Consider the following 27,785-nt stretch of genomic DNA (forward strand, 5'->3'; position numbering starts at 1 on the left):
AAGCTGTTATTTTTTCCTACAATTCTTAGGTAAATTAAGAAATGATTATTATTATTATTATTTTTTTTTCACAAAAATGTCATATTAACAAGTTATTTCTCACACACGGCATTGCCATGCTTGCAACTACATCCCAAAACACATTCTGCTACTCCTCCTGAGTATGGCAATTCCACACGTGTGAGACTTTTTCACAGCCTGGCCACATAGATAAGCGCAACATCCAAATAGCACCTTCAGCCATAATCCACTTTAGGACCAGGCCTTCTTCTGACCCTTTTTGTTTACAAGTAAAAATCTGTATTTTTGCTAGAAAATGGCTTAGAACCCCCAAAACATTATATATCTTTGCAGCAGAGGCCCTAGAGAATAAAGTGGTGGGTTTTGCAAATTGTTATGTCACACGGTATTTGCGCAGCAGCTTTTGCAATTTTTTCACACTAATGCACAAATACATTTTAATAAACTTCAATGCACACAGAGACAATATAACACCCACATTTTCTGTAAAATATAAAATATGGTATTGCGCTTGGTAAATAGATACTAAACATATCACACATTAAAATTGCACACGCTTGTGAATTGGCACCAAACTGAGGTATTTGAAAACTTCCGTAGGTGACACTTCATAAGTCTTTATTGGTTACCAGTTTAGAGTTACACAGGTGGTCTGGTACTAGAAATATTGCTCTCACTCCGACGTTCGTGGCGATACCTCACATGTGTGGTGCTATTGCTGTTTACGTATGCATACGGGACCAACTTGTGCGTTCGCCTTTAAACGCAAGCATGAGGGCGCTTTAAATATTTTATTTATTTATTGGTGGGACACTGGTACACTGACAAATGTTGATCGGCCACCAGCAGACATTGACAGATGTTGATGTCACAATGATGCACTATTGCAGATGTTTTTTGCACTGGTACAGATGTCATGGGGTACTGACAGATGTTTTGTGCACTGGTACAGATTTGATGGGACACTACCATGTTTTGTGCACTGGTACATATGTGATGGGGTACTGACAGATGTTTAGTGCACTGGTACAGATTTGATGGGACAATTACCTGTTTTGTGCACTGGTTCAGATGTGATGGGACACTGACCTGTTTTGTGCACTGGTACACATGTGATGGGGGACTGACATGTTTTGTGTACTGGTACAGATGTGATGGGGGACTGACAGATGTTTTTTGCACTGGTACAGATGTGATGGGACACTACCATGTTTTGTGCTCTGGTACATATGTGATGGGGGACTGACAGATGTTTTGTGCACTGGTACAGATGTGATGGGACACGGACATGTTTGGTGCACTGGTACAGATGTGATGGGACACTGACAGATGTTTTGTGCACTGGTACTTATGTGATGGGGGACTGACAGATGTTTTGTGCACTGGTACATATGTGATGGGGGACTGACAGATGTTTTGTGCACTGGTACAGATGTGATGGGGGACTGACAGATGTTTTGTGCACTGGTACATATGTGATGGGGGACTGACAGATGTTTTGTGCACTGGTACAGACGTTTTATGAGGACACTGACAGATGTGTATGGGGACAGGGGTGACAGTGGTGCTTGGTGTACTGTTTGTGGGGGATCTGTGACAGCTCTGTGTGTAAAATCATCCTTACACACAGAGCTGTCACAGATCTTGCAGATTCCCCTGCTCCCCCCCGCACTGAGCTCTCACTGAGCCCTCACTGAGCTCAGCGGGGATAACTGTCACAGAGACAAGCGTCTCTATTTACATTGTGAAGGCTGTGATTTGACACAGCCGTCATGTGATCGGGAGGGCCAGTCATAGCGACCATATCCTGATCATGTCTTGGCTGTGTCCTGTGATTACAGCCTTCGTGGGATCGCGTCGCTGTGTAGCCTCGCGGCTGCGAGCAAGCACTCATTCTGAGGGACGTATGGGAACGTCCACTCAGAACAACGGAGCTTCCACCTGGCCGTTTATATACAGTGGCCTGGGTGAGATGAGGTTAAAAATGTTATTTGATGACAAGTTACTTATTGCTTAGCAATTGCATTTTATGAGTTCATTACATAACTACTTATAGGCCTGAGGGTACTTTTTGTGTGAAATTATTGCTGTAGCCTGGATTACATGAAGGTGTCAGAATGCCTAATAATGATTAACACCTAGGTCTTCTGTGAAAGTGTCAGCAGAAACACTGTCCTATTAAATGACAGGTAATCCCCTTTGACAGCCAGCGGTGGCTACAGGGGAGAGTGCTCAACAACAGCTGGTAAAGCAGTGACATTACCCATAGGCTCCTATGGCCCATCTGTTATCAGCACTCTCCCCTCTACCCTACATCCAACACTGACTCTCGGCTCCCTGGGCCCCTCCTATGTGTAAGTCACCCTGTGTCTATGATGGACGCCTGCTTGCTTGATGGACACTGAGAATATGGTTTGTATTACTTCAAATGGAACAGTAATATTTGTCAACTATATACCGAAATATGTGGGGATTTAGTCCCACTTTACACTGTGAGACCGTTGCGCTGAAGTCTGTGACTCCTAAATATTCAAAGCATTGCTTAGATGTGGATTCCCATTCACCTATTGTTTCTGTCTGGTGGCTAATTTGGGTAATTCTTGTAGGATCTTCTATGATGGGATTAGCCTTGTGTCAGCTGTACCTGGTTATATAACCATTGAGTAATGTTTTGGGTAAATATTTGGGCGGTCAGTGGCATACTTCTCAAGTGTATAAAAAGCCTGTATTCTTGTTCAATAAATGTTCCAAATATTATACAAGCTATTCTCGTCTAGTTTTGTATGGGGGGGGGGGGGGGGTTGGCTATGAATATCTGACATCTATGTTCAAGACTGAAGGAAGCGGTATTCTGAGGGAAACACACAAGCACATTGTGGGCTCACGATTCCGTTACATCCGCTATTTGTGCAAAAATAGCAAATAAAAAAATAAATAAAAATAACACACAGATGGTGTACGGACCCCCCCCCCCCCCCCCCCCCAGAAATGTAATTTCCTTCTTGTGTGATTGGCTCACTGATTTTCCCACAAGTCTGCACTAAGATACAAGTCAGATTTTGGGCATCCCCTGCCCAAAGGGAAATCACTTTGAAATTGATTCAAACCCTGCAACCTTCCTCGTTAGAACCCTTGCAATATAAATAGATCATCCAGAGGGGAATGTTTTTTTCTTAACAAAAGTAGTTATTGTTTAACCCTGAAACCCTATGCATAAGGCATTTACCTCTCCATGCATATTGCACTTTCAGTGTACAACCTTCTTAAGCCCCCATTCACACTTTTGCATATGTTTTGCACCTAAGCCTATGTACTACAACACTCAGCAACTGGAATGCTGCATAGGCTGTGCACATCTCTACAATCAGTTGCTTGAAGCTCAAAACGGATTTCTTTAGAGCTGTGTCATGCATTTTTGGCATCATAGACTTTAGTGAAAGTACCTGTAGACATGTGACACAAGCAGTTTCATGTGTTTTTATGCCTAAACAACTGTTATCCTCTACGTTCTTTCTCCTCTCTTCCAACCAACACCCATACACATAAAAAACATGTATACATGTGCAAACACATGCAAAAGAACTGTATAATAGAGGAGTAGATCTACCAACGACTTTGTAGTGCCAGGGCTTGCATATATTGGATACAGATTAATTGGCTAGTTTAGGTAGATCACATGGCGACTAAGCCAGCCTCCATTTGCCTCTGAAGCAGCTGGCCTGTGCCTGGCGCAACCGGTCAGGCCATTCTGGCATCCATTTACTCTTTGAACTGGGTGGTCCACTATGGACTGGGAAACTTATGCACAAAGAAGGTCTTCCTTTCATTATTGAATTCTGGATTCAACCTCTCATTGGCACCAAGGATGGATAAGTATAAACATGCATGCATGCACCTAATGGAATATTTCATGATAAAATGGCTGTATAGAACACATGGACATTGAAACTTGCATGTTTTAGACACAGAGTAACAGTCTTCAAAGTGGTGACTGTATGTGCCCATTAAATGTGATTTTGAACGTTACTGGTGTGCGAGGGAGGCTCCTTATCGTTCACATACTCACTTTGGCTATTCAACACTGGCCCAGCAGTTTCTTTATGAGGCCAACTTATGAGGCCAAGGCCAACCAGTACCCCCTGAAGGGGTTTAACTGGTACATGTCATCTCAGAACTTGTGCTCCATTCAGCACAAACTGGGCAATCCAGATTTTTCATTATCTTCCTTTTTTGATGGGTATAGACCCCTAGCTTGGTGCCATGGACTTCCGTTTATACATATGGATCATTTGTGGTAGTATCCTGAGTCCAGCATAAGAAGATTCTTGGTTAGGATCATCCGTTCTTGTACCACATTAATTTCAATATACACATACAGTACATACTATTTAGTCACTATATATGCATATGGGTACTATTTATACCATTACAATGTGAGTGAGGTTGGATGCATGATTTTAGGTGTGTGTATTGTGTTAATGTGGTGGGGTACCATTTTACATTTACATGTTGTTGTTTTTTTTGTCGATACAACCAATACAATTATGTTTCCAACAAGCCCAGTGAGCTGTAGCAGACAGTGATTTACCTTCTTGGTGGTTGAGTCAAGTCAGGTTTTTATTTATTTGCATCATATTACATAGTTTTGGAAAATCTACACAGGGTTCCACTAAGACTCCATTCACACTACCGCAACTTGTCAGGCGACTTGTCAGCCTGACAAGTCGCGGTCCGTCGCGGTCCATGCAGTGCTACAGGACCCGTTCTAATAGGAGAGACACAAGTCGTTCCGACTTAGAAAAAGGGTCCTGTACTACTTCGGAGCGACCTGGAGCGACTTGCATAGACATTCATTTTATGAAGTCCGTGCAAGTTGCGCCGAAGTCGCGGTGCACGCGACTTCACAGGTCGTCCCCGAAGTCGTGCCGCTTTAGTGTGAACCGGCACTAAATGTGCCAATAAACACACTACTTTATTACTAAATATAACAAGTTGAAAGAGACTGACAGAAAATATTCTATCTGATCAGCAATATTAAGATATCAAATAGCCAGATGGTGGAAAGGTTGATATAATTATTTTATCACAGCTTTCTTAAGGTGTATATAAACTCTAACAATACATTTATTGGTCCCCTAAATATACAATTAAAAGCGGTAAACATATTCCTATTCCATTCATGCCAATGCTATTCATTACAGTTGCCACCCTAGGACAGGAAGTGAGTTATTAGCTGAATTAACAAATTAAAGTAAATGTAAAAAAGTGTGAAAAAAAGGAAAGATAACGCAGCCACCTAATCTAAGTACTGGCAAGCTGCAATGTCATCAATTTCTGTTCTTGGGTTTAGATATGATTTAGGAACAGTTGGCCTTCATATGCCTTGCTGTATTTCCCCCTTTGCAATCTAATTGTGCAAAGCCTTGGCTGTGTCTCTGTGTTGGCTGCCAGATGATTTGCCCTACTGGGGAGATCAAACCAAATAAGCAAGATTGACGTATCATAAGTACCATCACATGCACCTAGAAGCTACAGTCCATATTTTCATAGACTGGGCAAGACAATTCTTTGCAGATCACTGGTGTGTTTTAAGTCATTCAGCTCAAAGTACGCAGTGGCGGGGGTGTGGACTGCTCCCTGGTGACACCCACCAGAGGGGTGACACCATCAAGTAGGAAGTGATATCTGACCGAGATGGTGTGTCACCCCAATCCTTGACAGCACACGGATTGGCGTACTGGCAATCACTGAATAATTTACAGGGGCCAGTTTCATGTGTGCACGAGTGGCAAGCTAAACAGGAGAGAGCCCGATGTACTAGCCTGCTCAGTGTCTTCTGCTCTGTCCTGCTGTCACTCCGCAGTGACAGGACAGAGCACTGTGGCAGGCTAAGAGGGAGAGCTGAGCCAACACGCTATCCTGCTCAGTGCCCTACTGCCTGTCCTGCTGTCACTCCGCAGTGGCAGGACAGAGCACTGTGGCAGGCTAAGGGGGGGAGGTGAGCTGACACGCTATCCTGCTTAGTGCCCTACTGCCTGTCCTGCAGTCACTCCTCAGTGGCAGGACAGAGCACTGTGGCAGGCTAAGGGGGAGAGCTGAGCCGACACGCTATCCTGCTCAGTGCCCTACTGCCTATCATGCTGTCACTCTGCAGTGGCAGGACAGAGCACTGTGGCAGGCTAAGGGGGGAGGTGAGCTGACACGCTATCCTGCTCAGTGCCCTACTTCCTGTCCTGCTGTCACTCCGCAGTGACAGGACAGAGCACTGTGGCAGGCTAAGGGGGGGGGGGTGGGGGGGTTAAAACGCTACCTTGCTCAGTGTCCTACTGCCTGTCATGCTGTCACTCCGCAGTGGCAGGGCAGAGCACTATGGCAGGCTGGGGGGGGGGGGGGCTGGGTCAACATGCTAGCCTGCTCAGTGCCCTACTGCCTGACCTGTTGTCACTCTGAGGGGAAAAAAATTATTGGGGGGATGTGACACCATGTTTTACCACACCAGGTGACACCAACCCTAATGACGTAGTTGAAAGTTTATGGCTCTGGAGTCATTAAAGCGGAAGTACAGTCTAATACCTTAAATTCTCCCCTGCAATCATTAATGTAAGCTAAGTTCAGCCTTATGTGTCAAAATGAAAAAATCCCAGTTTTTCTACCTTTATTTAGCAGTTTTCAGTTCTGTCACATGACTTCAATCCCTCTTCCTGCTGAGTCCAAGAGCAGCAAGTGGGTGTGGTTACTGGAGGCTAGTGACATCACTTCCAGGGACGGGCACTGTTCCTGTATAGCCAGTGGGCGTACACATAATGGGAGGAGCTGATCATAGGTTCCCACCCACTGTTCCTTTATCAGTAAGGATGGATTGTACATCCTAATTCATGAAAAAATGAAGGAAAAAAAGGGCCATCCACACAGGGGGAGGGGCACATATACAGTAAAGCTGTGCTGGGGGGGAGGGGCACATATACAGTATAGCTGTGCTGGGCTTTGAATGAAGACTACCATAGGAGAAGGAAGCTGGACACAGGGGGGGGGGTGGGGGATTGTCAGTGTAGCTGGAAGTGCTCTGGGGTCTCAGCTCACAGTCTACTATTATCATAGTACACGCAACCACATAGTCTACGTTTCCACTAGTGCAACTTGTCATGCGACTTTGTAATACAAACTTGCATGACAAGTCACAGCCCATTGGTTTCAATGGCACCCGTTCCCATCTATTCCACTTTAAAACTCAGCGACTTTGAAAGGGTACCTGCACTACTTTGATGCGACTTTGATCCAGAGAGTGTAAAGCTGGATCAAAGTTGCATCAAAGTCACACTAAATTGCAATAGTGGAAATGTAGACTAAAGCTCGGTTTTCACTAGTGAGACTTTTCATGTGACTTTGGACAGTCGCATGACAAGTCACAGCTCATTGATTTCAATGGCACCCATTCCCATCTATGCAACTTTGAAAAGGTACCTGCACTGCTTTGATGCAACTTTTGGTGTGACTTTGATCCAGAGAGTGTAAAGTTGGATGAAAGTCGCACTCTAAATCACAAAAGTGGAAACGTAGACTAAAGCTTCGTTTCCACTAGTGTGACTTGTCATGCGACTTTGGACACACAAAGTCGCATGACAAGTCACAGCCCATTGATTTCAGGGGCACCTGTTCCCATCTATGCAACTTTGAAAATCAGCAACCTTGAAAAGGTCTACTACTTTGATGTAACTTTAATCCAGAGTGTAAAGTTGGATCAAAGCTGCACTGAAAGTGGCTCCAAAGTCGCGCTTTACCTAGTGGCTATGTTTCCACTAGTGCGACTCTTAAATTGTGCGATTTAGAGTGCGACTTTGAGTGTAGCTTTGATCCAACTTTACACTCTCTGGATCAAAGTCACATCAAAGTAGTGGAAGCACCTTATCAAAGTCCCTGATTTTCAAAGTGTCGTAGATGGGAACAGGTGACATTGAAATCAATAGGCTGTGATTGTCATGTGACTTTATGTGTCCAAAGTCACATGACATGTCGCACTAGTGGAAACGGAGCCTAAAACTCATTACTCACATGTAATGAGCAATAGAAATGAATCTGCGTCCTTCCAAACTTTAAAAAATGTTCCTTTGCACCTTATTTCTTTCATATATTGCGCCGGTCACGTGATCCCCCCCCCCCCCCCCAGGAGAAGCTGCTAGGCTAAATGAGGCTATGAAGACAGAAATCATGTACTGTAAAGGATAGGAGGGGCGGAGATGGGGGCGGGGCTGCACAGGTCTAGGCATGTCTGTCTAAGAAAGACTGACAGACCTATCAGGAAGTGAAAGACAGCTTATAAAATTCAGATAAAGGGAGATAGCATTGTCGGTGAAGAATAGGAAGTTTGTTTTTCCAGCTTAGATAAGGCTTTCTAAGCTACACAAGCAGCTAGCCAGAAAATGAATAATATCAAAGATAAAAATATTTAAAATACTAGGCTTTCTAAGCTACACAAGCAGCTAGACAGAAAATGAATAATATCAAAGATAAAGATATTTAAAATACTATTAATAGTAAAAATGTGATTTTTGATTGGAGTTTCCCTTTAATGATACATTGTGATATCTGTATCTACCTGGCCATAATGTCATGGTGTCTTATGTATTTAATAAAGGTATGGTTTTGTCTGCTACCGAAGGATTGTAAAATTTGTTTTCCAGAAACGTCTCTTGGAAAAAAAAAAGAATAAAAAAAAAAGCAAAATAGACCAAAGAGCAATGAGGTTTGTTCTTTGGTCTCCTGAGAATTACAACCATTTTTTCACATCCGCTATTGTAGTGAAAGGGGAACCACTGGTATAACCTGTTTTCTCTTATCTTAAGTAGTCTTACTGAGTAACTGTAATTGAGAGTACAGATATACCATGTTGACTTTACAGCAAACAAATTTACAGATTGCAACATGATTTGAATACATATTATACTTCTTGGTTTCATTGTAAGCTAAATGTGCTTTTCACAGCTACATAGAACGGCATATAGAGGTGAATAGAAAAGGCAAACATGCAAGCACTGTCTATTCATAACTTTAAGCCCTTTTTTACATTGAATGTCGGTTCACACATATGCGATGCGGGAACCCTGCAGATCTACTGTGGGTTCCCACATCGCGCTCAACTGGCAGGCAGTTCACACTGCCATATGCGAATCACTGGGGGTGTTAATACAACATTAACGACACCCCCAGATCAGTTTGGATATCACAGTGCGAACTGTCAATTCGGACATGAATCAGATCGCATAGGGGTGAACACCCAATGCGATCCGATTCTGGTGCGGACCAAAAAAGGGTCCTGTGTGACTTTGGTCCGATTGCAATCCAAATTCAGCCACACAATCTGTATGGCTGAACTCGCAACGCACAGACATCGCATGTGATTTGCAGAGCAGTATGTTGCGAATCACATGCGATGTCTGACATCGCATATGTGTGAACCGGCACCGAATGCGGCTTTGAAATCATGTGACTTCATCTGAAATTGCATTATTTCAAAGCTGCATGTAGGGCGAGTTCAGGTGCGACTTTGAAGACATCTCTGGGACTTCATGCAGAGATGTCTATTCAAGTCGCAACCGAAATCACCAAAATTAGTGCAGGAACTACTTTTTTTGGATGCAGCACCACAAAGTCGGCGTCGCATCAATTTGAACATAGCCATTGCCGACAATAGGGTGTGACTTGTCATGTGATTTGACCTGTCAAATTGCATGACAAGTCACTCCAATATGAACGAGGGCTAAAGAACAGACTTTTCTGTGTACACCTCCTATTCCATTAGGATCATAAACAGCAAATGTGGCAATATCACTCTGGTGTTAATGATCCAATTTAAAGCAGACCTTCACCCTCTCTAACTAACTTGTTTTACTCCTCCCCCTTCCTGTAAAACAATCAGATCTTGCCCCTCCTCCCAAAAATACCCCTTTCTGCGGGATCCAGGCTGCTCGTCCAGCTTCTATCACCTAGACAAGAATGACGTATCCCTTCCTAAAACCTCCTGGGATACTTACATCAGGCATTCCTTGAGGCTGAAGTGTTCTTTGAATGGTGCCTTTGCTGAGGGAGGGACCTCCTGTGCTGACTAAGCAGCAAGGCAGCCACTAGGCAGGGAACCCAGAAGCTAGAGGCAAACATTATAGTAGCAGGCCCACTACAGTGATTTTCAGCTTCCATGAGGATCTCACAGGTATGGTACATACAGTGGGGAAAGTAATTATTTGATCCCCTGCAAATTTTGTAAGTTTGCCCACTTACAAAAAAATGAAGGGTCTATAATTGGTATCATAGGTGTATTTTAAATTATAGAGACAGAATATCAACCAAAAATCCAGAAAAAACAGATGATACAATAAATGTTATAAATTGACTTGCAGAGTAAAATAAGTTATTCATCCCCTACCAACCAAGAATAATTCTGGCTGCCACAGACTGGCTACAGTATGTGCTCACGTGGTACACAGATTAGTCCTCTCAGTTTAAGAAGGTGCTCCTAACGACAACTCAGGATGTGTAAAAAAGACCTCTGTCCACAGAATCTCTTTCTTCCATTTAAACCTCACCATCATGGGCAAGACCAAAGAGCTGTCAAAGGACGTCAGAGACGAGATTGTAGACCTGCACAAGGCTGGAATGGGCTACAAGACCATCAGCTTGGTGAGAAGGAGACAACCGTGGGAGCGATTATTCATAAATTGGAAGAAATACAAAATAACCATCAATCGCCCTCGGTCTAGAGCTCCATGCAAAATTTCGCCTCATAGGGTAAGGATGATCATGAGGAAAGTGAGGGATCAGCCCAGAACTACACCGGAGGAGCTTGTGAATGATCTCAAGGCAGTTGGGACCACAGTCACAAAACAAACGATTTTTAACATAACACATGATCTCTTTGGCATTAACTCGACTTGCCGTGTTTGACTATGACCCTAAGAACACCATCTCTACAGTCAAGCACAGAGGTGGAAACATTATGCTTTGGGGCTGTTTCTCTTCTAAAGGTACAGGCCGACTTTGCCATATTGAGGGGCCAATGGACGGGGTCGTGTATTGTAAAATCTTGAGAGCCTAATTCTTATTTCAGCCAGAACACTAAATCTTGAATGAGAACCTTCTTCCTTCAGCCAGAACACTGAAGATGGGTCGTGGATGGGTCTTCCAGCATGACAATGACCCAAAACATACCGCCGAGGCAACAAAGAATTGGCAAAAGAAGAAGCACTTCAAGGTCATAGAGTGGCCTAACCAGTCCCCAGACCTTAATCCTATAGAAAATTTATGAGGGAAGCTGAAACTTTGAGTTGCCAAGTGACAGCCAAAAGATCTTAAGAATTTAGAGAAGATCTGTAAAGAACAGTGGACCAAAAACCCTCTAGAGATGTGTAAAAACCTGGTAACCAACTACAAGAAATGTCTTACTTCTGTGCTTGCCAACAAGGGTTTCTCCACCAAGTACTAAGTCATGTTTTGCAATGTCTTTTTTCTGGATTTTTGGTTGATTATCTGTCTCTATCATTTAACCACTTTACCACCGGAGGATTTTGCTGTCTTACGTCTGGGCCACTTTTTGCGATTCGGTACTGTGCGACTTTAACTGACAATTGCGTGGTCATGCAATGCTGTACCCAAACGAAATTTACGTCCTTTTTTTCCCACAAACAGAGCTTTCTTTTGGTGGTATTTGATCACCTGTGCGATTTCTACTTTTTGCGCTATAAACAAAAAAAAGCGTAGATTTTGAAAAAATAACAATATTTTTCAAATTTTTTTATATGAAATCCCCCCCCCCCCCAAAAAAAAATGTAAAAATCAAATTTGTTAAAAATTTTTGGCCAATTTGTTTTCTGCTACCTATGTTTGGTCACAAAAATCACAATAAGCGTATTTTGATTGGTTTGCGCAAAAGTTATTGCGTTTACATATCTAAGGGAAAGATTTCTGTAATTTTTGGTGTTTTTTTTTTTTTAACGAGTAATGGCAGCGATCTGCAATTTTTTTTGCGGGACTGCGACATTGCGGCGGACAGATCGGACCCTTGACTGACATTTTTGACACTTTTGGGGGTAGCAGTGACATTACTACAGTAATCAGTGCTATACATATGCACTGTTACTGTAAAAATGACACTGGCAGGGAAGGGGTTAATTTTATTGGAGAGGGAGGGGTTATTGTATGCCTGGTACTTACTGACATGTGTGGGGGGAGGTGACCGAGTGACACAGGGACAGATCGCAGGTTCAGCTATGCTGAACCCTGCAATCTGACCCTGCCTGTCACTTAGGAGATCCGCCCGCTCTGTTTACACAAGCGGGCGGATCTCCAGACTCGATTCCCCGACGATCGGGGAAGAGCAGCGGCGTTCGCCGCTGCTCCTACCCTGGCCCGACTCCCGCGTTGACTGAATACAGCGGGAGCGAGCCTCCGGCGGCGCGCGTGCGCCGCTGAGAAAGTGGAGTGTCTGGGGACGTAGGTCTATGTCGCCAGACGATAACGAACCACTTTGCCACAGTAGAGCTCTAGTGAGCAGTGGCAATGTGGTTAAAATACACCTATGATAAAAATTATAGACACTTAATTTCTTTGTAAGTGGGCAAACTTGCAAAATCTGCAGGGGATCAAATAATTATTTTCCCCCATTGTATATACTTATATTGGTCCAAGCTGCACAAAATAAATATGCAAAAATATACCTACTTAAACTTCAGCTTTAAAGTGTATCTGTAGTCAAAATTTAAAATCATAAATTCGCTTTCACATTGGTTTTCAGTTATTGAAATACAGTATTAATCTGAACAATCTTAGTAAACTTTGTGAAGATTCCCCACACATTTACTTCCTCAAATTCTGTGACGTCTTCATTATGCCCTGTGAGTAAGCGCTGCCGTGTCACACATTTCACAGCGCCTGCCTTCTGAACTACAGTCTTACAGCTGTGGAAAGAGATTAGTTTGTCTCGCTCACTAGAGTGTGTTGGTACTACAGAACTCACAAGCCACGCCCCCCACAGTTAGAATCATGCCCCTAGGGACACACTTAAACCCTTGATCACCAATAAAGTTAACCCTTTCCCTGCCAGTGTCATTTTGACAGTAACAGTGCATATTTATAGCACTGATTACTGTAGTAATGTCACTGGTACTCCCAGAAATGTCAGTCAGGGGTCCGATCTGTCCGCCGCAATGTCGCAGTCCTGCAAAAAAATCGCAGATCACCGCCATTACTAGTTAAAAAAAAAAACAATAAAAATTACATAAATCTTTCCCTTAGTTAGTAAACGCAATAACTTTTGCGCAAACCAATCAAAATACGCTTATTGCGATTTTTTTTTTTTTTTTACCAAAAATATGTAGCAGAAAACAAATTGGCCTAAAATGGTAAAAAAAATTGATTTTTAAATTTTTTTTTTGAGAATTTCATATAAAAAAAATTTGAAAAATATTGTTATTTTTTCAAAATTGTCGCTCTTTTTTTGTTTATAGTGCAAAAAAATAAAAATTGCACAGGTGATCTAATACCACCAAAAGAAAGCCCTGTTTGTGGGAAAAATGGACGTCAATTTCATTCTGGTACAGCATCGCACGACCGCGCAATTGTCCTTTTAAGTCACACAGTGCCGAATCACAAAATAGGGAATGGTCTTTGAGTAGCCAAATCCTCCAGGGCTTAAATGGTTAAAGCTTGCATACCCTTTAAAGTGTGCCTGTGATGTGGACAAATATGTTCATCTAAGATTTAGGACCCATGCACACAGGGCGTTTTTTGCAGCTGCTTTTAGGAGCGTCAGACATTTTTTTTTTTTAGCTTAAAAACGCCCCTCAATGTTATTCTATGGCCTCACGCACACACAGGCTTTTAGGAGCCCCAAGTGGCACAGGTTTACTTGACAGAGTTAACACAGCATAACAGTCCAGTTAGTTTTTAAGCTGCAAAAAAACCCAGGGCCTGTGCGCCTTCTGATGACCAGCGTCAGAGCTGTAAAAGCGTCTGACACTGCTAAAGGCTGATTAACGTTGCTTAACGTTGCTTATACAGCATTAAGCTATGTTATGCAAATTTTTTTTATGTGAAAATCAATGGTGCCCTATGGGAGCCTCTTTGATTTGAATAGAAGTCGCATCACGCATTATCCGACTTGTGGTGCGACTTGCGCTCTGAGGATCTTGAGGGGGAACTCCATGTCAAAATGGGAACAAAAACGGCGTGGGGGTCCCTCTCAGGTTCCAAACCAGGCCCTTCGGGTCTGGTATGGATTTTGAGGGGAGCCCCACGCCGAAAAAATGGTGTGGGTTGCCCTCAAAATCCATACCAGACCCTTATCCGAGACTGCTGATTAGACTTCCTATGCAAATACCACATTTCTGCATTGTAGAAATGGGAGGGGAAGTACCATGCAGGGAAAATCTTTTCTACAGTACAGATGTATTTTAAAGTGTTACTAAACCCAGGATCCTGCGTTCACTATATCTGGTCTCCCACAGTACACAGAACATGGAAATGCAATAGTTTTAGAGAAAATAAACTGCTAAATACCTTTTTTCATCAGCAGCATATAGCAGTCTTATGACTTCTATTAGTGTCCGGTTAAAGCGTGTAGGAGGAATTTTCATTCTACTCTGACTGTCCTATGAGACTGCAGGACCCCTGACCCTCTTTCTTGACAGTGCTGATTGGCTCTGTGCTGATCACATGCACACTCCCAAGAAAAGAAAAACTCTCTAGCAATACACACCAAACTGAGCATGTGCAGAGTGCCTCCAAGGCTGTGTTCTATCAGGAGATGGATTGAGGACTGTGGAATAAAGGGGAGAATCAAAAGAAGACAGGATCAAACAGCCTTCTTACACGTTGCAGAGAATTAACCCCTTAGGTTCCACAGTGACTTTAACAAGCATGCTTTACTGCATATACAGGCTAATTTAACTGTTGTGGGTTTAGTAGCACTTTAAGGTCAGCTGTGAGGAAGTTGGCACCAGCTATACAGAGAACTGGTAAAAACACCCATGCTCTAGGGTTGCTGTTTACTTACAGAAACAAAGCAACCACATAGCTTCTGTGACTAATTAAAGCAGACCCTTACTTCCACCTGCACAAACATCAATGGTGCATGCAACTCTTTACGTCATTGCTATTTGCAAACATCATTGCTATTTGCAAAGGGTTTTAACTAAGTTACTTTTTCTTTCTTCTGCTTCCGGGTTTTCAATATGTACTGGGGAAGTAGCCAGGGTCTCACAATTGGCCCCTGGAAAAGTTGCATCACCGGTGCCCTTATAAGGACTCCTGCCCATATTTGGCCAGTGACATTGACTAAATATGGCCATACATCCACATAAGGGGACTGACATCTCCAGCATCCTACCCCTATGTATACGTATACGGTGGGATAGGGAATATCTCAGCCAACTGGACTGAAAAAGAGCGAGACTTTGATGCAAGGGTTTGGAGGATGCCAAGCTCATCTCTACACATAATAGATCCCCCATCACATTACATGTCTCCCCATCATGCCGGAGTCCCCCTTAACGTCAGAGGCCCCTCATCACATCAGATTCCCCCCATCACAGAGCCCCCAGAGAGAGAATCCCACCTATCAGAGAGCCCCCTATGCATCAGATTCCACCCATCACATTAGAGCCTCACCATCACTACAAAGTCCCCCCATCACATCAGAATTCCAATATCACAGAGCCCCAGTCACACAGGTCAGCACAAGATGGATTTCTGTCTTCTCCTTAATGCTGGGGAGTAGCCTTGCATGTCACCTGCCCTGGATCAGAGTCAAGTGTTGCCATGCTCATAGCAATGAACAATACCTTGTGTCCTGGTCCTAGATCATTGTTGGTTATGGTGCTGCCTGCGAGCCCACCCGCACAATGGCACCTCATGAAACTGATCCAGGACAAACTAAGTTCTGTGCTGGCGGCACCCCGGGGGAACCCAGACGGCACCCCAGAGTGTTGCAACACCCTGATTGAGAAGCACTGCTATACACCAGAGGTTCTGAATGTACAGTTAGCCATGGATCACAAAGGGATGATATATGTGCATTCACCTAGTATACTAAAAAGAGGAATAATCCCCTTATTTTTGGGATATGTGATAGAGTGCGAGATGTACATGCCGTCTGTTCTAAAAAGGCATTATTGTGCTACTTATTTGGTGCTAAATCACAGCTTAGCTAATAGAACGTTTTGATTAGATTTGTCAAAAGGGGTGTCATCTAGGATCTAATGGCACTTTTCCACTGCAAGTACCGGCTCGGCTCCACTCAGCCCTGCTTGGCCCTGCTTGGCTCAGTTTGGTTTTCCACTCATGTACCACTCATGTTCAATTATTATACCTATTGTGAATCATTCTCGTTCCTGATCACTGACTGCCGACACTTGGTTGTCCCCAGTCCCTGACCAGGTTTTTTGTGCTTGTTGTTTGTTTCCCGTGTCCCCTTTTTTTCCCTATTCTCTCCTCCCCTTTTTGTGTTTCATCCCCCCTTTTTCTTTATCTTCAACAGTGTCTAATTGTGATCTGAATACTTGGTTATTGGACCCCCCTAGTGGTACCGGGATGGAGTTTATGGGTGAGGCATGGACTGGCTACATGTCGGAGCTGCAACAGAGTGTTGCCACTCCAGTCAGCGATGATATTAGCCTGAACCAATACATCAACACAGTCAAGAAACTACTCAAACGTAAGTCCAACCTGTTTTGGCACATCGAATATTTCTGTAAATATATTCAAGATGGGATATGCCCGATGGGTCTCAGAGTACAACTGTTCCCATCATTTGAGATCACTTCAGCTGAGTTCAAGATACAGTGGGAGCATGCTTTGACTCATTGTAGCCTTGAGCTATGCAGACTATTGGTGACCCAATACAGGTTGGACTTGACGGTTCTTGACTCAGAGTTAGCCACTCTATATGGCAAATATGAAAATATTAAGAAACATGCTAACTATGATAAAAGATGGTCAGAAGTCAAGGAATATACAACTAAACTAAACAAGGACATCATTCACAAGAAACAACTCAAATTTGTAAAGGACAAGTTGGCCTTCACTGAAGGCTATGCCTATCATTGGCAAGGTCCATCTCGTTCCAGACGACCTAGACAACCTTACAATGCTACATCTAGTTCCAGGGCTTCTGACCACAGAGAGACGGACGGTGAATCTGATTCATCGTCCTTCTCCAATACCTCACAACAGTCTGGTACTTCCAATCGCATGCTTACCCGTTCTAGGGCTCGCGATGGTCTCCACAATCGCCCACCTGCTGCACCCAATCCTCCGTTCAAATCAGCCAAACGGTCTGGCCTACCAGCCAAGAAACAGCCGTCTACCCATTCTAACAACAGCCATTCTAGTGCTTTGGGCTCTGTGGATGCATCGGGTCCTGCCCCTGATCCCTACCTGGGCAACATTGCGGCCCGGGCACTGCAGATGCTCCAACCTACCCTGGCAGACAGTAGCAATCCCCCTGATAGCAATACGGGCCAACTGGGCATTAACACCAGCCCTGCGGTGGGGCCCATTTTGCCCCAACAAGGGGCCTCTAACCCATCTTCTTCGTTGGGTTTACTGCCTGGCAGTAGACAAACTACACTGGACTCTCACTTCAGTCTTCCAGGGTCACAACCCTCCCTTTTTCAGCTGAGTCAACCCCCCATCCCTCCCACCTAAAGTCTAACCTCTCTGTCATCAACCTGACTGGGTATGTGCTTACCCCCGAGGAGGTGGAGCTGCTGGAACTGGGCCTAACTTTTTGCCCCACTACTCCATTAGATAGGTACAACACTATCAAGGATTTATACCTGTTTTGCCGCAACCTAACATACAGGTTCATCTTTGATCAGGAGCATGTCCGCCAGAATAAAGAGCGCGAACTCTCCGAACAGATCAAAAAGTTCACTATTAAAGAATTCATGGCTCTACGTGATCTGATCCTCCTTTTGGAGGAAAATGAACGCACCCCCTCTTTTCCTCCATCGGGCCTACTTTCAGCTGCTCCACCTCCTTTGGAGGTGACCCCTCCATCTACCCACAGGAAGTTTAAACCTAAATCCACCGCCTTCCCTGACCTTAACACCAACCCTAAGATTTGGGCCTTTCTGATAGCTTGTGCTAGCGATATCTATAGATGTCAATTGCCACCTTCCCGTGGTAATCTCACATCTAAACAACATAGAGCTTTACATAATCTACAACGACATCCAGACTTAGTGATTAAAGCCTCGGACAAGGGGGGCAACGTAGTTCTTATGACGAAGGCAAGCTATGAACAAATGTGTTACGACATACTTAACAACACCTCGTGGTATAGGAGGATAAATTGCTCCACGACTGTCAGGTTCGGTGAGGAATACAAAACCCTTATTGGCGAAGCATTTCAGAATGGCATTATTGACCAAGACACATATAATTATTTAAATGTGCGTCTTCCTAGGGAGGCGACGTTTTACGCCCTCCCTAAGACGCACAAAAATTTACATTGCCCTCCTGGGCGTCCTATTGTGTCGGGTATAGGTAACCTCACCGAACACGCCAGTCGTTTTATCGACTTCTTCTTACTCCCACATGTGGTGGGTCTTCCTTCATATATCAAGGATACTGTGGACCTGCTGAGGACCCTGGAGGGGATGGTCCTTCCTCCTGACGCCCTGCTCGTGACTTTGGATGTGGAGGCTCTGTACTCGAGCATCCCTCACGAGCAGGGCGTCGGGACATAGGCGTGCGCACGGGGTGTGCCGGGTGTGCCTGGGCACACCCTAATGCCCAGGCACATCTGGCACACCCCAGGGCTTTTTTGCTGGCAGAATGTGTGGGATCTCTATTTCAGCACCTCTACTAATTGATAATGGCAGCGCTTTGAGTGAGACTATTTTTCAGTCGGCTGTGTACCTCTCATAAATGAAGTCACTGACCGCGGATTAAGCAGGCAGACGGCCGCATTTGCCGATGCTACCTCTATAGTTCCGGCTACAGCATCACTGACAGCTGAATATCACTCCGCCACCTGCTGTCAGGAATGCTGTAGCCGGACTATAGATGTAGCATCAGCTGCAGTGGCAAAACAATAGGGGGTGCAACCCGGCCCCGTGCTGAAGGGGGCCCCTGTAGCTCCCCTGTCACATTTGTCTACACCTGTGTCGGAGTCGGTTCTAGGTACAGAGGACTACTTGTCACCATCCTGGATAGTGGATACAGCTAGCATCAGGCTGGATAGGGGAGCCAGCGGGGCTGCATATAGGAGAACCGATCTCCTTATTCACTTCTTGACTCCTGCAGGGCTTTCAGTGGCTGCAGGAGCGGGATCGGTTGTTACTGTATGCCGTCCCACCGGACCTCCTATCCAGCCTGCTGCTAGCTATCCACGATGGTGACAAGCATCCGTACCTAGGACTGCCTCCTAGCTCCGCCCCCCGACTCCAGCTTCAGCTCCCGCCTCTTCTCTCAATGCCGTTCCTGCTGCTGGGCAAGGTAGGAGAAATGCTAGAAATGCCTCCTATCCCTTTCTGCCTGGTAAGACACAAACACAATGTCTGCCACAGCAGAGTGTAGTGTTCCAGCCTGGTGTCCTACTGACTGTCACTCTGCCCCCTCCATACTGCCCCCTCCCATCATGCTGCCCCCCCTTACTGCCCCCTCCTGACACACTATACCCCCACTGCTGCCCCCCATACTGCCCCCTCCTGTTATTTTGTCCCCTCCATACTGTCCCCTCCCATCATGCTGCCCCCCATACTACCCCCTCCTGGCACACTCCCCCAGTACTGCCGCCCTCCCATTACGCTGTCCCCCTCCCATCATGTTGCTCCCCCATACTACCCCTCCTGGCACACTGTCTCCCAGTACTGCCCTCCACTGTCCCCTTCCATCGTGCTGCCCCCATATCATACTACCCCCTCCTGGCACACTGTTCCCCCATACTTCCCTCCACTGCCCCCTCCCATCACGCTGTCCCCCTCCCATCATGCTGCCCCCCCCATACTGCTCCCTCCTGGCACACTGTCCCCCGATACTGTCCCCCTCCCATCATGCTGTCCCCCATACTGCCCCCCTCCTGTCACACTGACCCCCCATATTGCCCTCCACTGCCCCCCTCCCATCATACACTGCTCCCCTCCTGTCACACTGCCCCACCCTCCAGTCGCACTGCCCCCATCCCGTCACACTGCCCAGGTACCCTTCTTAGATAGGGTGGCTACATTTATTTTCTTGTTTAGACTTTCTTTTATTTTCATCTGGTGATCTGGCCAGAAAGTCTGTTGTTTCAACAGAACAAGCTCTCTTGCAGAGGTAGCAGTTGGAGGGATATGACAAACCATCTCCCACTGACAGCAGTGCTTACAATGATCATATTTTTTATGTAAAACCTTTATACTAAAAGGGAAAAAAATATTTTTGCTGTAACTGATTATACATTGTTTGCTGGAGTTTGGCTTCAGTTTGTCAGTGTATTTAAATCTGTTACTAACGTTAACACTACCCCCCCCCCCCCCCTGCTGAAGGTGCCACCTGTGCTCCCTCATCCAGATTGAGGCACTCTCATACAGAAGGTGTTACTGTGTGTGACAGGTTTGGCGGGAGGATGGTGGTGGAGAACAGGGAGCTGCAAAATGCACCTTTTGCCTTTCAAGAAAAAATCCTTGCACTGGCCCTGTATCCAGGTTACTTGTTTCCTACGTGTTCTCTGGTCCCCCCTCCCCCCGCAGTGCTACCGGCATTCCCAATGTGGCTTCTAGAAAATTGTAAAAACACTAAAAAATAAAACTAAAAAAAAAATGGTTAAACATCTGTGCACGTCCACTGCCCTACTGACACCTTCAACTGCCCTACTGACACCTTCCACTGCTCTACTGACACCTTCAACTGCCTTACTGACACCTTCCACTGCTCGACTGACACCATCCACCGACCTACTGACACCTTCAACTGCTCTACTGACACTGTCCACTGCTCTACTGATACCGTCCACTGCCCTACTGACACCTTCCACTGCCCTACTGACACCTTCAACTGCCCTACTGACACCTTCCACTGCTCTACGGACACCTTCAACTGCTCTACTGACACCGTCCACTGCTCTACTGATACCGTCCACTGCTCTACTGACACCGTCCACTGCCCTACTGACACCTTCAACTGCCCTACTGACACCTTCCACTACTCTACTGACACCATCCACTGCTCTACTGACACCATCCACTGCTCTACTGACACCGTCCACTGCTCTACTGACACCTTCAACTGCCCTACTGACACCTTCCACTGCTCTACTGACACCATCCACTGCTCTACTGACACCGTCCACTACTCTACTGACACCATCCACTGCCCTACTGACACCATCCACTGCCCTACTGACATCGTCCACTGCCCTACTGACACCGTCCACTGCCCTACTGACACCGTCCACTACTCTACTGACACCATCCTCTGCCCTACTGACACCTTCCACTACTCTACTGACACCATCCACTGCTCTACTGACACCGTCCACTGCTCTACTGACACCTTCAACTGCCCTACTGACACCTTCCACTGCTCTACTGACACCTTCCACTGCTCTACTGACACCATCCACTGCTCTACTGACACCGTCCACTACTCTACTGACACCTTCCACTGCTCTACTGACACCGTCCACTACTCTACTGACACCTTCCACTGCTCTACTGACACCGTCCACTGCCCTATATCAAAGTTTCCCTTTACACCAGAGTCCACAGTACTCTTTACATCCAATTTCCCAGTGTAAAGGGGAACTCATTGCACATGGTTGTGGGGCGCTTGCAGAATGCCCCCATTCATTTGAATGGGTCACAGTCAGTGGGTTCTACACCTGCTGAAAGCAACAGGGGATATAATTGCAGCTGTGGCATATGAACATGCCCAGCCCTGCCTCTACAGCTAAAAGATGGTAGCGGTTGAGGGGTGGTAAAAGAACGTTTCGAAAGCAGAGTTTTACTGCCCTTCAACCTCTATAAAAAATTCAATGTTTTAATAAGTTACAAATATTAAGTGTTTCATTTATTTATTTAATACATTTAAAAAATGTTTTGATACATTTAAATGTTTGTTCACATTTATTTATAAGGGTGTTTGCGTGTGTATGTGTGTATATATATATATATATGCGCATGTGAGTTTGAGTTTTGGGGTGCACACCCTAATGCAATAGGCTGCGCACACCTATGCGTCGGGATGATAGGTACCTTCCTCTCCGAACAGGATCGTCACACCTGGCCCTTCAATCGGTTTCTTCTCAAACTATTAACATTTGTCCTTACCCACAATTGGTTCTCCTTCAATGGTTCCCACTTCCTCCAGGTGCAGGGGGTGGCTATGGGCACATGCTGTGCACCTGCCTACGCCAACCTGTACCTGGGGGGGTGGGAACGTTACATCTTCTCTGAAGAAATTTACACTCAGTATGTCTGCCATATCCAATTATGGCTTAGATACATTGACGATGTTCTAATTGTGTGGTTAGGCTCTTCTAATACCCTGACCAAGTTTATTGAACTCCTTAACATCAATGAGTTCAACTTGAAATTTACTTTTTCTTTTCATCCTACCGAGGTCAACTTTCTAGATCTGACCATCATGAAGGACTCGGAGGGCCAGGTTGTGACCAACCTATTCCGTAAGCCGACCTCAGGCAATACTATTCTCCATGCCTCCAGTGCGCATCCACCCACATTACTACGTAGCATCCCCTATGCCCAGTATATCAGGCTGAGGCGTAATTGCAAGCTCACTACTGATTTCAACCATCAAGCAGGCCTCCTACGTACCCGCCTCCTTCAGAGAGGGTACAGTAAAAGCATATTACGTAAAGCTTATAATCGTGCCCGCTCTAAAAACAGGGCCGAACTTCTTTATAAACCCAACGTGGCCCCACATCAACCCACTGTTAGACTCATCACTGAGTTCTCGAGCCACCAAGGCTTACTTAGAAGTATTTTGAATAGGCACTGGCACATGCTCGGTGAAGACCCCATTGTCCGCAAACACATTAATCCCACCCCACAGGTGACTTTCAGGCGGACGCGCTCTTTGCGCGATCGCTTGACAAGCAGTTTCTATCAACCGTCTAGAGTGCCCCCCCCCAGGAACAGGGGCACTTTCAGATGCCATCAGTGTGCTTACTGCCCCTGGGTTGCTGAAGGCACCCAATTTTTGTTACCCAATGGTGAGACCCTATTTCCAACATTTCGAGTGGATTGCAATACCCAAGGGGTGATCTATTTAATGTACTGCGACTGTGGGGTCTTCTATGTAGGGAAGACTGTACGCCCACTCAGACGTCGTATTAACGACCATGTATACTGTTCTTCTAAAGGGAAGATGCTTACTCCTGTCACCAGACATTTAGATCTGCACCACAGATTTAATAATCGGTGTGCACATTTTTTTATTCTAGAGGTGATTCCTCAAGACCCTCGTGGAGGCGATTGGAACAGGCGTGTCCTACAACGTGAGGCACTCTGGATCTTACGCCTCAATGCCACCTGCCGCCCGGGGTTGAATGAGGCACAGTCTTTCAAATCCTTTCTGTAATTCTACCATTCCCCCCCTTTTCCCCTTCCCACAACCCCACCCCCTCCTCCCCCTTCTTTGGACTATTCCTGTGATTCATATATGGTTCATTGGACCTGGTGCGCATTTTTTGCGCCCTCATTGTTCGATATATATTTCCTCAGTTTGAAGGTTGTTCCTTCTCATTGCAGACGCCCATATGGTTGGGCTTTTGCCATGGCTGGAATTTTATGCATTTACCTTTCTATATCTAACATAATTTATTCATGGATCTGATATTCAATTCAATATATCCCTGTTTTCTTTTCTTTTTCTTCCTATAGGTGCTGCTGTCATTGGGGGATGTTGCTATGTCCTGGTTCCACTGGGTGGCGCTGCTTCATTGTCAACGGTCTACTCGAGTTTATTAGGTTTCACTGTGCGGCCGGGGAGCCACATTGCAACGCTTCCTGTTGGAGGCTTTCGATGTGGCATATGAGCCCATTAGACCCTCGGGCTTCTGGTGGGCTCCTCCCCTCCCACGCCCTGCCAGTCCGGCGTTTCCTACCCTTTTACGCACGGCTTTTTGGCGCATGCGTGGGCTGGACGGCCGGGGTCAGACTGACGTCACTTCCGGGTGACTCACTGACCCGGGAACAATTGAGCTATAAAGGAGGCAGATATCCAGCCTCCGTTATGGCGGTCATTCCCCATCCGGGGGTCACTGATCTGTGTCTTCGAGGAGCATTTGGAGGACGCGCTGCATGGTAATCCTTATCTCCTTATTTCGCCTCTCTGTCCATCTAGAGTTCCAGTCTAGTTTTTAATTGTCTATCTGTTGTTAGCTTTTTTCGTTTTGGAGGAACTGCCTGCTATTTTACTATATGCCTTATGTCCGGCTATATATGGGACAGGTGAGTATATACTAACTTTAACACCGACATTGGCCACCCTTCACGGCCCCTGTCCTTAGACATCTGGCACCTCCCCCCTGTGGTTTTTCTCTGTAGGTGTTGGTGTTCCATATATCTAATCTACTTTTCTGATTAGGGTTCATTAACCCTGTGGGTGCTGGTTCTTGTCAATGCTGCTATTTATGTTTTCTGCATCTCCATTTTCGTGGGATATTTCCTGGCTTGGGTATATTGCTATTTGTCGCTATAATTACCCCCTGTTACATCTCTTGGATGCCGTTACCTGCTACTTTAACTGGCCCTATGACATCTCACTCCTTACCACAGGCTTACCCTATATTGTGACTACCTGATTCCCTTTCAATCTGACCATAAGCAGTGCGTGCTCCTCCAGCTACCTCAACAGGTCACCCCTCGTGATTACTAATTACAAGATTGGTTTATTATTCTTCTGGTGCCTACTGGTTGGCTCCAGCAACATCTTCCTATGGGTAGGTATTGTTACCTGACTTATATGATCCTTTATGTCTTGCTACTTTCTCCCTTGTTCCCCATAGTGACCCCTCTACTCCTGAGACCCTTGAATCAGTGACCCATAGCCCACCCAGTTTGACCATGACTGGAGATGAGTCTACCATCTCCCTTCCCCCCCCTCTGTGCCAGCTGTACTATTTTAGATGTTAATTATGAGAACACTCTAGCAATTTGCCAGCTAGTGTTCTAACTGGCGACATGTGTTAATTGCTTGGACATATTCAACTTGCAACATCAATGTTCATTTTACTGATGGTATTTACTATACTAATCCCATTGTATCCTACCACACAGAATCTATATTCCAAACCGCTCCGGATGAAGTCTGAACACCAGGCGAAACATGTAGAGCAATTGGATATATTGGTTTATTTCCTTTTGGAAGCTGTTATCATACTGTACAGGACGCTCTGCGTTGCCTGCACCGTGGTGCGGCTTGTGTGCAGCGTATAGCGCCCTACTTCTCCTTTGTATATCATTCAAATGCAATCTTGTATTGTCTGTTGCATTGTATGCTTTAGGTGTGAGGTCCTCCCCACTCACCTATCATTTGTATCCTCTGATCAATGAAATTGTCCATGTTGATCGGTCGATACACACTTTTGTGGTCTTAATGCGTATCTAAAATAAAGTGTTGTTTTTTATTACGGTGCCTTCAAAGTCCATTTATTCCTCCCCCCTTTTTTGCATTTCAGTTTGGTTTTCCACTGCGTGGTACCGCATGGTACGGTGTTGGAACGGTTTGGTGCGGTATGGTACGGTTTGCTTTTCCACTAAAGTAAAGTGGGTGGGATAAAGTGGGTGGGACGAACAGTCAAGGCTGCATGCAAAGGATTGTAGGATATGGTACCGGTACGGCCCTCTTGGAACCACAACCGAGGTGGTACTGTTTAAGCGAGCCGTACCGTTCTTTTCCATGTAGTGGAAAAGCGCCGATGTACCATACCGTACCGAACCGTTCCAACACCCTACCATGCGGTACCATGCAGTAGAAAAGCGCAAAAGCAAGCTGAACTGTTTGGTTCCATGCAGTGGAAAAGCGCCATAAATGGTGCTCAGATTAAGGTGTGCCAAATCAGCGGGATTAGGCAACAGTCATCTAATATCTACAGTATGAGCATAATTAATTTGTCCATTTGGAAATTCCTGGGTACAAAGCATACTCTTATGTGTTTTCTAAAGATATGTCACCAAAGAATATATATATATATATATATGTAAACAGAGCTATTTATAGAGATATATTTCTAATTACTAGTTTACTTCTTTGTAAAATATATAAGGCATTGGGGTTGATTGACTAAAAAGAGTGCAAAACCTGGTGTAGCTTTGCATGGAAACCAATCAGCTTCCAGTTTTTTTTTTGCCAATCCTACCATGCACAGCTACTTCAGATTTTTCACTCCCAGTTTTAGTAAATCAACCCCTTAGTGTTGTAGTATATTGTTTATTTATTTATTTAGCTTAAAGTGGATGTAAACCAGATTCATGAAATTTGACCTAAGCACATCTATCTGCAGTGTTTTCTTATTTTTCTCCAAAGCCCTGAGTCTTTCTCTTGCTCTGTTCTGCTGTTCTTCTGACAAGATAAAACCAGGCTGAAATTTGTGTCATGGGAGGTTGCTGTAAACAGATTAGCAGACAGCTGGTCTTGTCACAGCACAGCTCTTTATTTCCTGTGCCTATGTGGAGTGGGGGGTGTGGGCCTTTCCTCCAATCAGCTGTCACATAGTGTAAGGCTTCACTACACTCCCAGTGCTGAACAGAAGGGGAAATCTCTAACATAATGTGAACTTTCTAAAGAATATATAAAGCTGAAGACAGCAGATATACATGTAAAACGTATGTAGGAAGATTTGTTTCATCTTTATGTATCATCTGAGGCTGTTCACTTCACTGGGTATAGGAGAGGGTTACATCTACTTTAAAGGTATTTTTTTTAGTACTAATATTTATTCTTTTCACAGGTGTATTTTACAATCAAATGGATACAAGTGATTACAGCTACACTAAGGTAGGAGAACCAGTTAGCTTGACTATTATCACTGGCCCCTGGGCACACAGGTTTTGAGCTTTAAGCCACACCTCCTGTCAGAATTTACTTAACCTAAAGGGCTTTCGTTCTGCCTTTTTAATGAAATCCCCTGAAATTTGAAGAACCTCTGTCACCTTAAACAAAAGGGTACTTGGACATGCAAGTGTATACTAATTAGATTACATGGCGCATTTCCTTTGAGTCAGTCATTGTCTAGCTTATGTCAAAATATAGAAGAAACTTTCTAGAAGAATACCATTTTATGTGATTATCTGCAGTTGTCCAGCTTCGAAAAGCAATTAGATCAGTCTTTGACAAAGTCCTTGATTTCCAATGCATTAGCATTGTCATAATATGGTATCTGCATTGGCATCAGTCTACTCTACACACCAGGATCTTGCTTTAACCAGTATGTGACAGCTGACACGTTTGCTCTAAATAAAGAAGATGCCTCATTTCCATTTTATTATCATATTCTGCTTACCAGGGAAAAATTAGATGTAGTACTTCGTCCCATCTTCCTATGTGCTGTCCAAGGCTAGCTGTGAGGTTAGACAGGGGGCCCCTTCTCTTCCAAGGTTGTCCAACAATGCAGCTAGCAAGGAGATGACTGCTTTTACAGGTGGATCTTTTCTTCATCTCCAAGCACTTGTCCATTTGAAGTTCTGAAACATTTTAGTTCAGAAGCTCCCTCTCATTGCATTCCTTATCTTGAGCTAGTGCTTGGATTCTGAGAAAAGTGCCATCTG

General features: G+C 44.9%; 1 protein-coding gene across 1 annotated transcript in view; it reads left to right on the forward strand.

The window, feature by feature from the left end:
• Positions 1-27,785, forward strand: part of TMEM116 (transmembrane protein 116) — a 107,788-nt gene that overhangs the window by 24,272 nt on the left and 55,731 nt on the right. The window contains exon 2 of the mRNA XM_082243805.1: positions 26,969-27,015. Within this exon, the coding sequence (XP_082099931.1) occupies positions 26,969-27,015 (47 nt within the window). The remainder of the gene's footprint in view (positions 1-26,968; positions 27,016-27,785) is intronic.

This window comes from Pelophylax lessonae, assembly GCF_965119305.1.
Source record: "Pelophylax lessonae genome assembly, chromosome: 1".
Classification (NCBI taxonomy): Eukaryota; Metazoa; Chordata; class Amphibia; order Anura; family Ranidae; genus Pelophylax; species Pelophylax lessonae.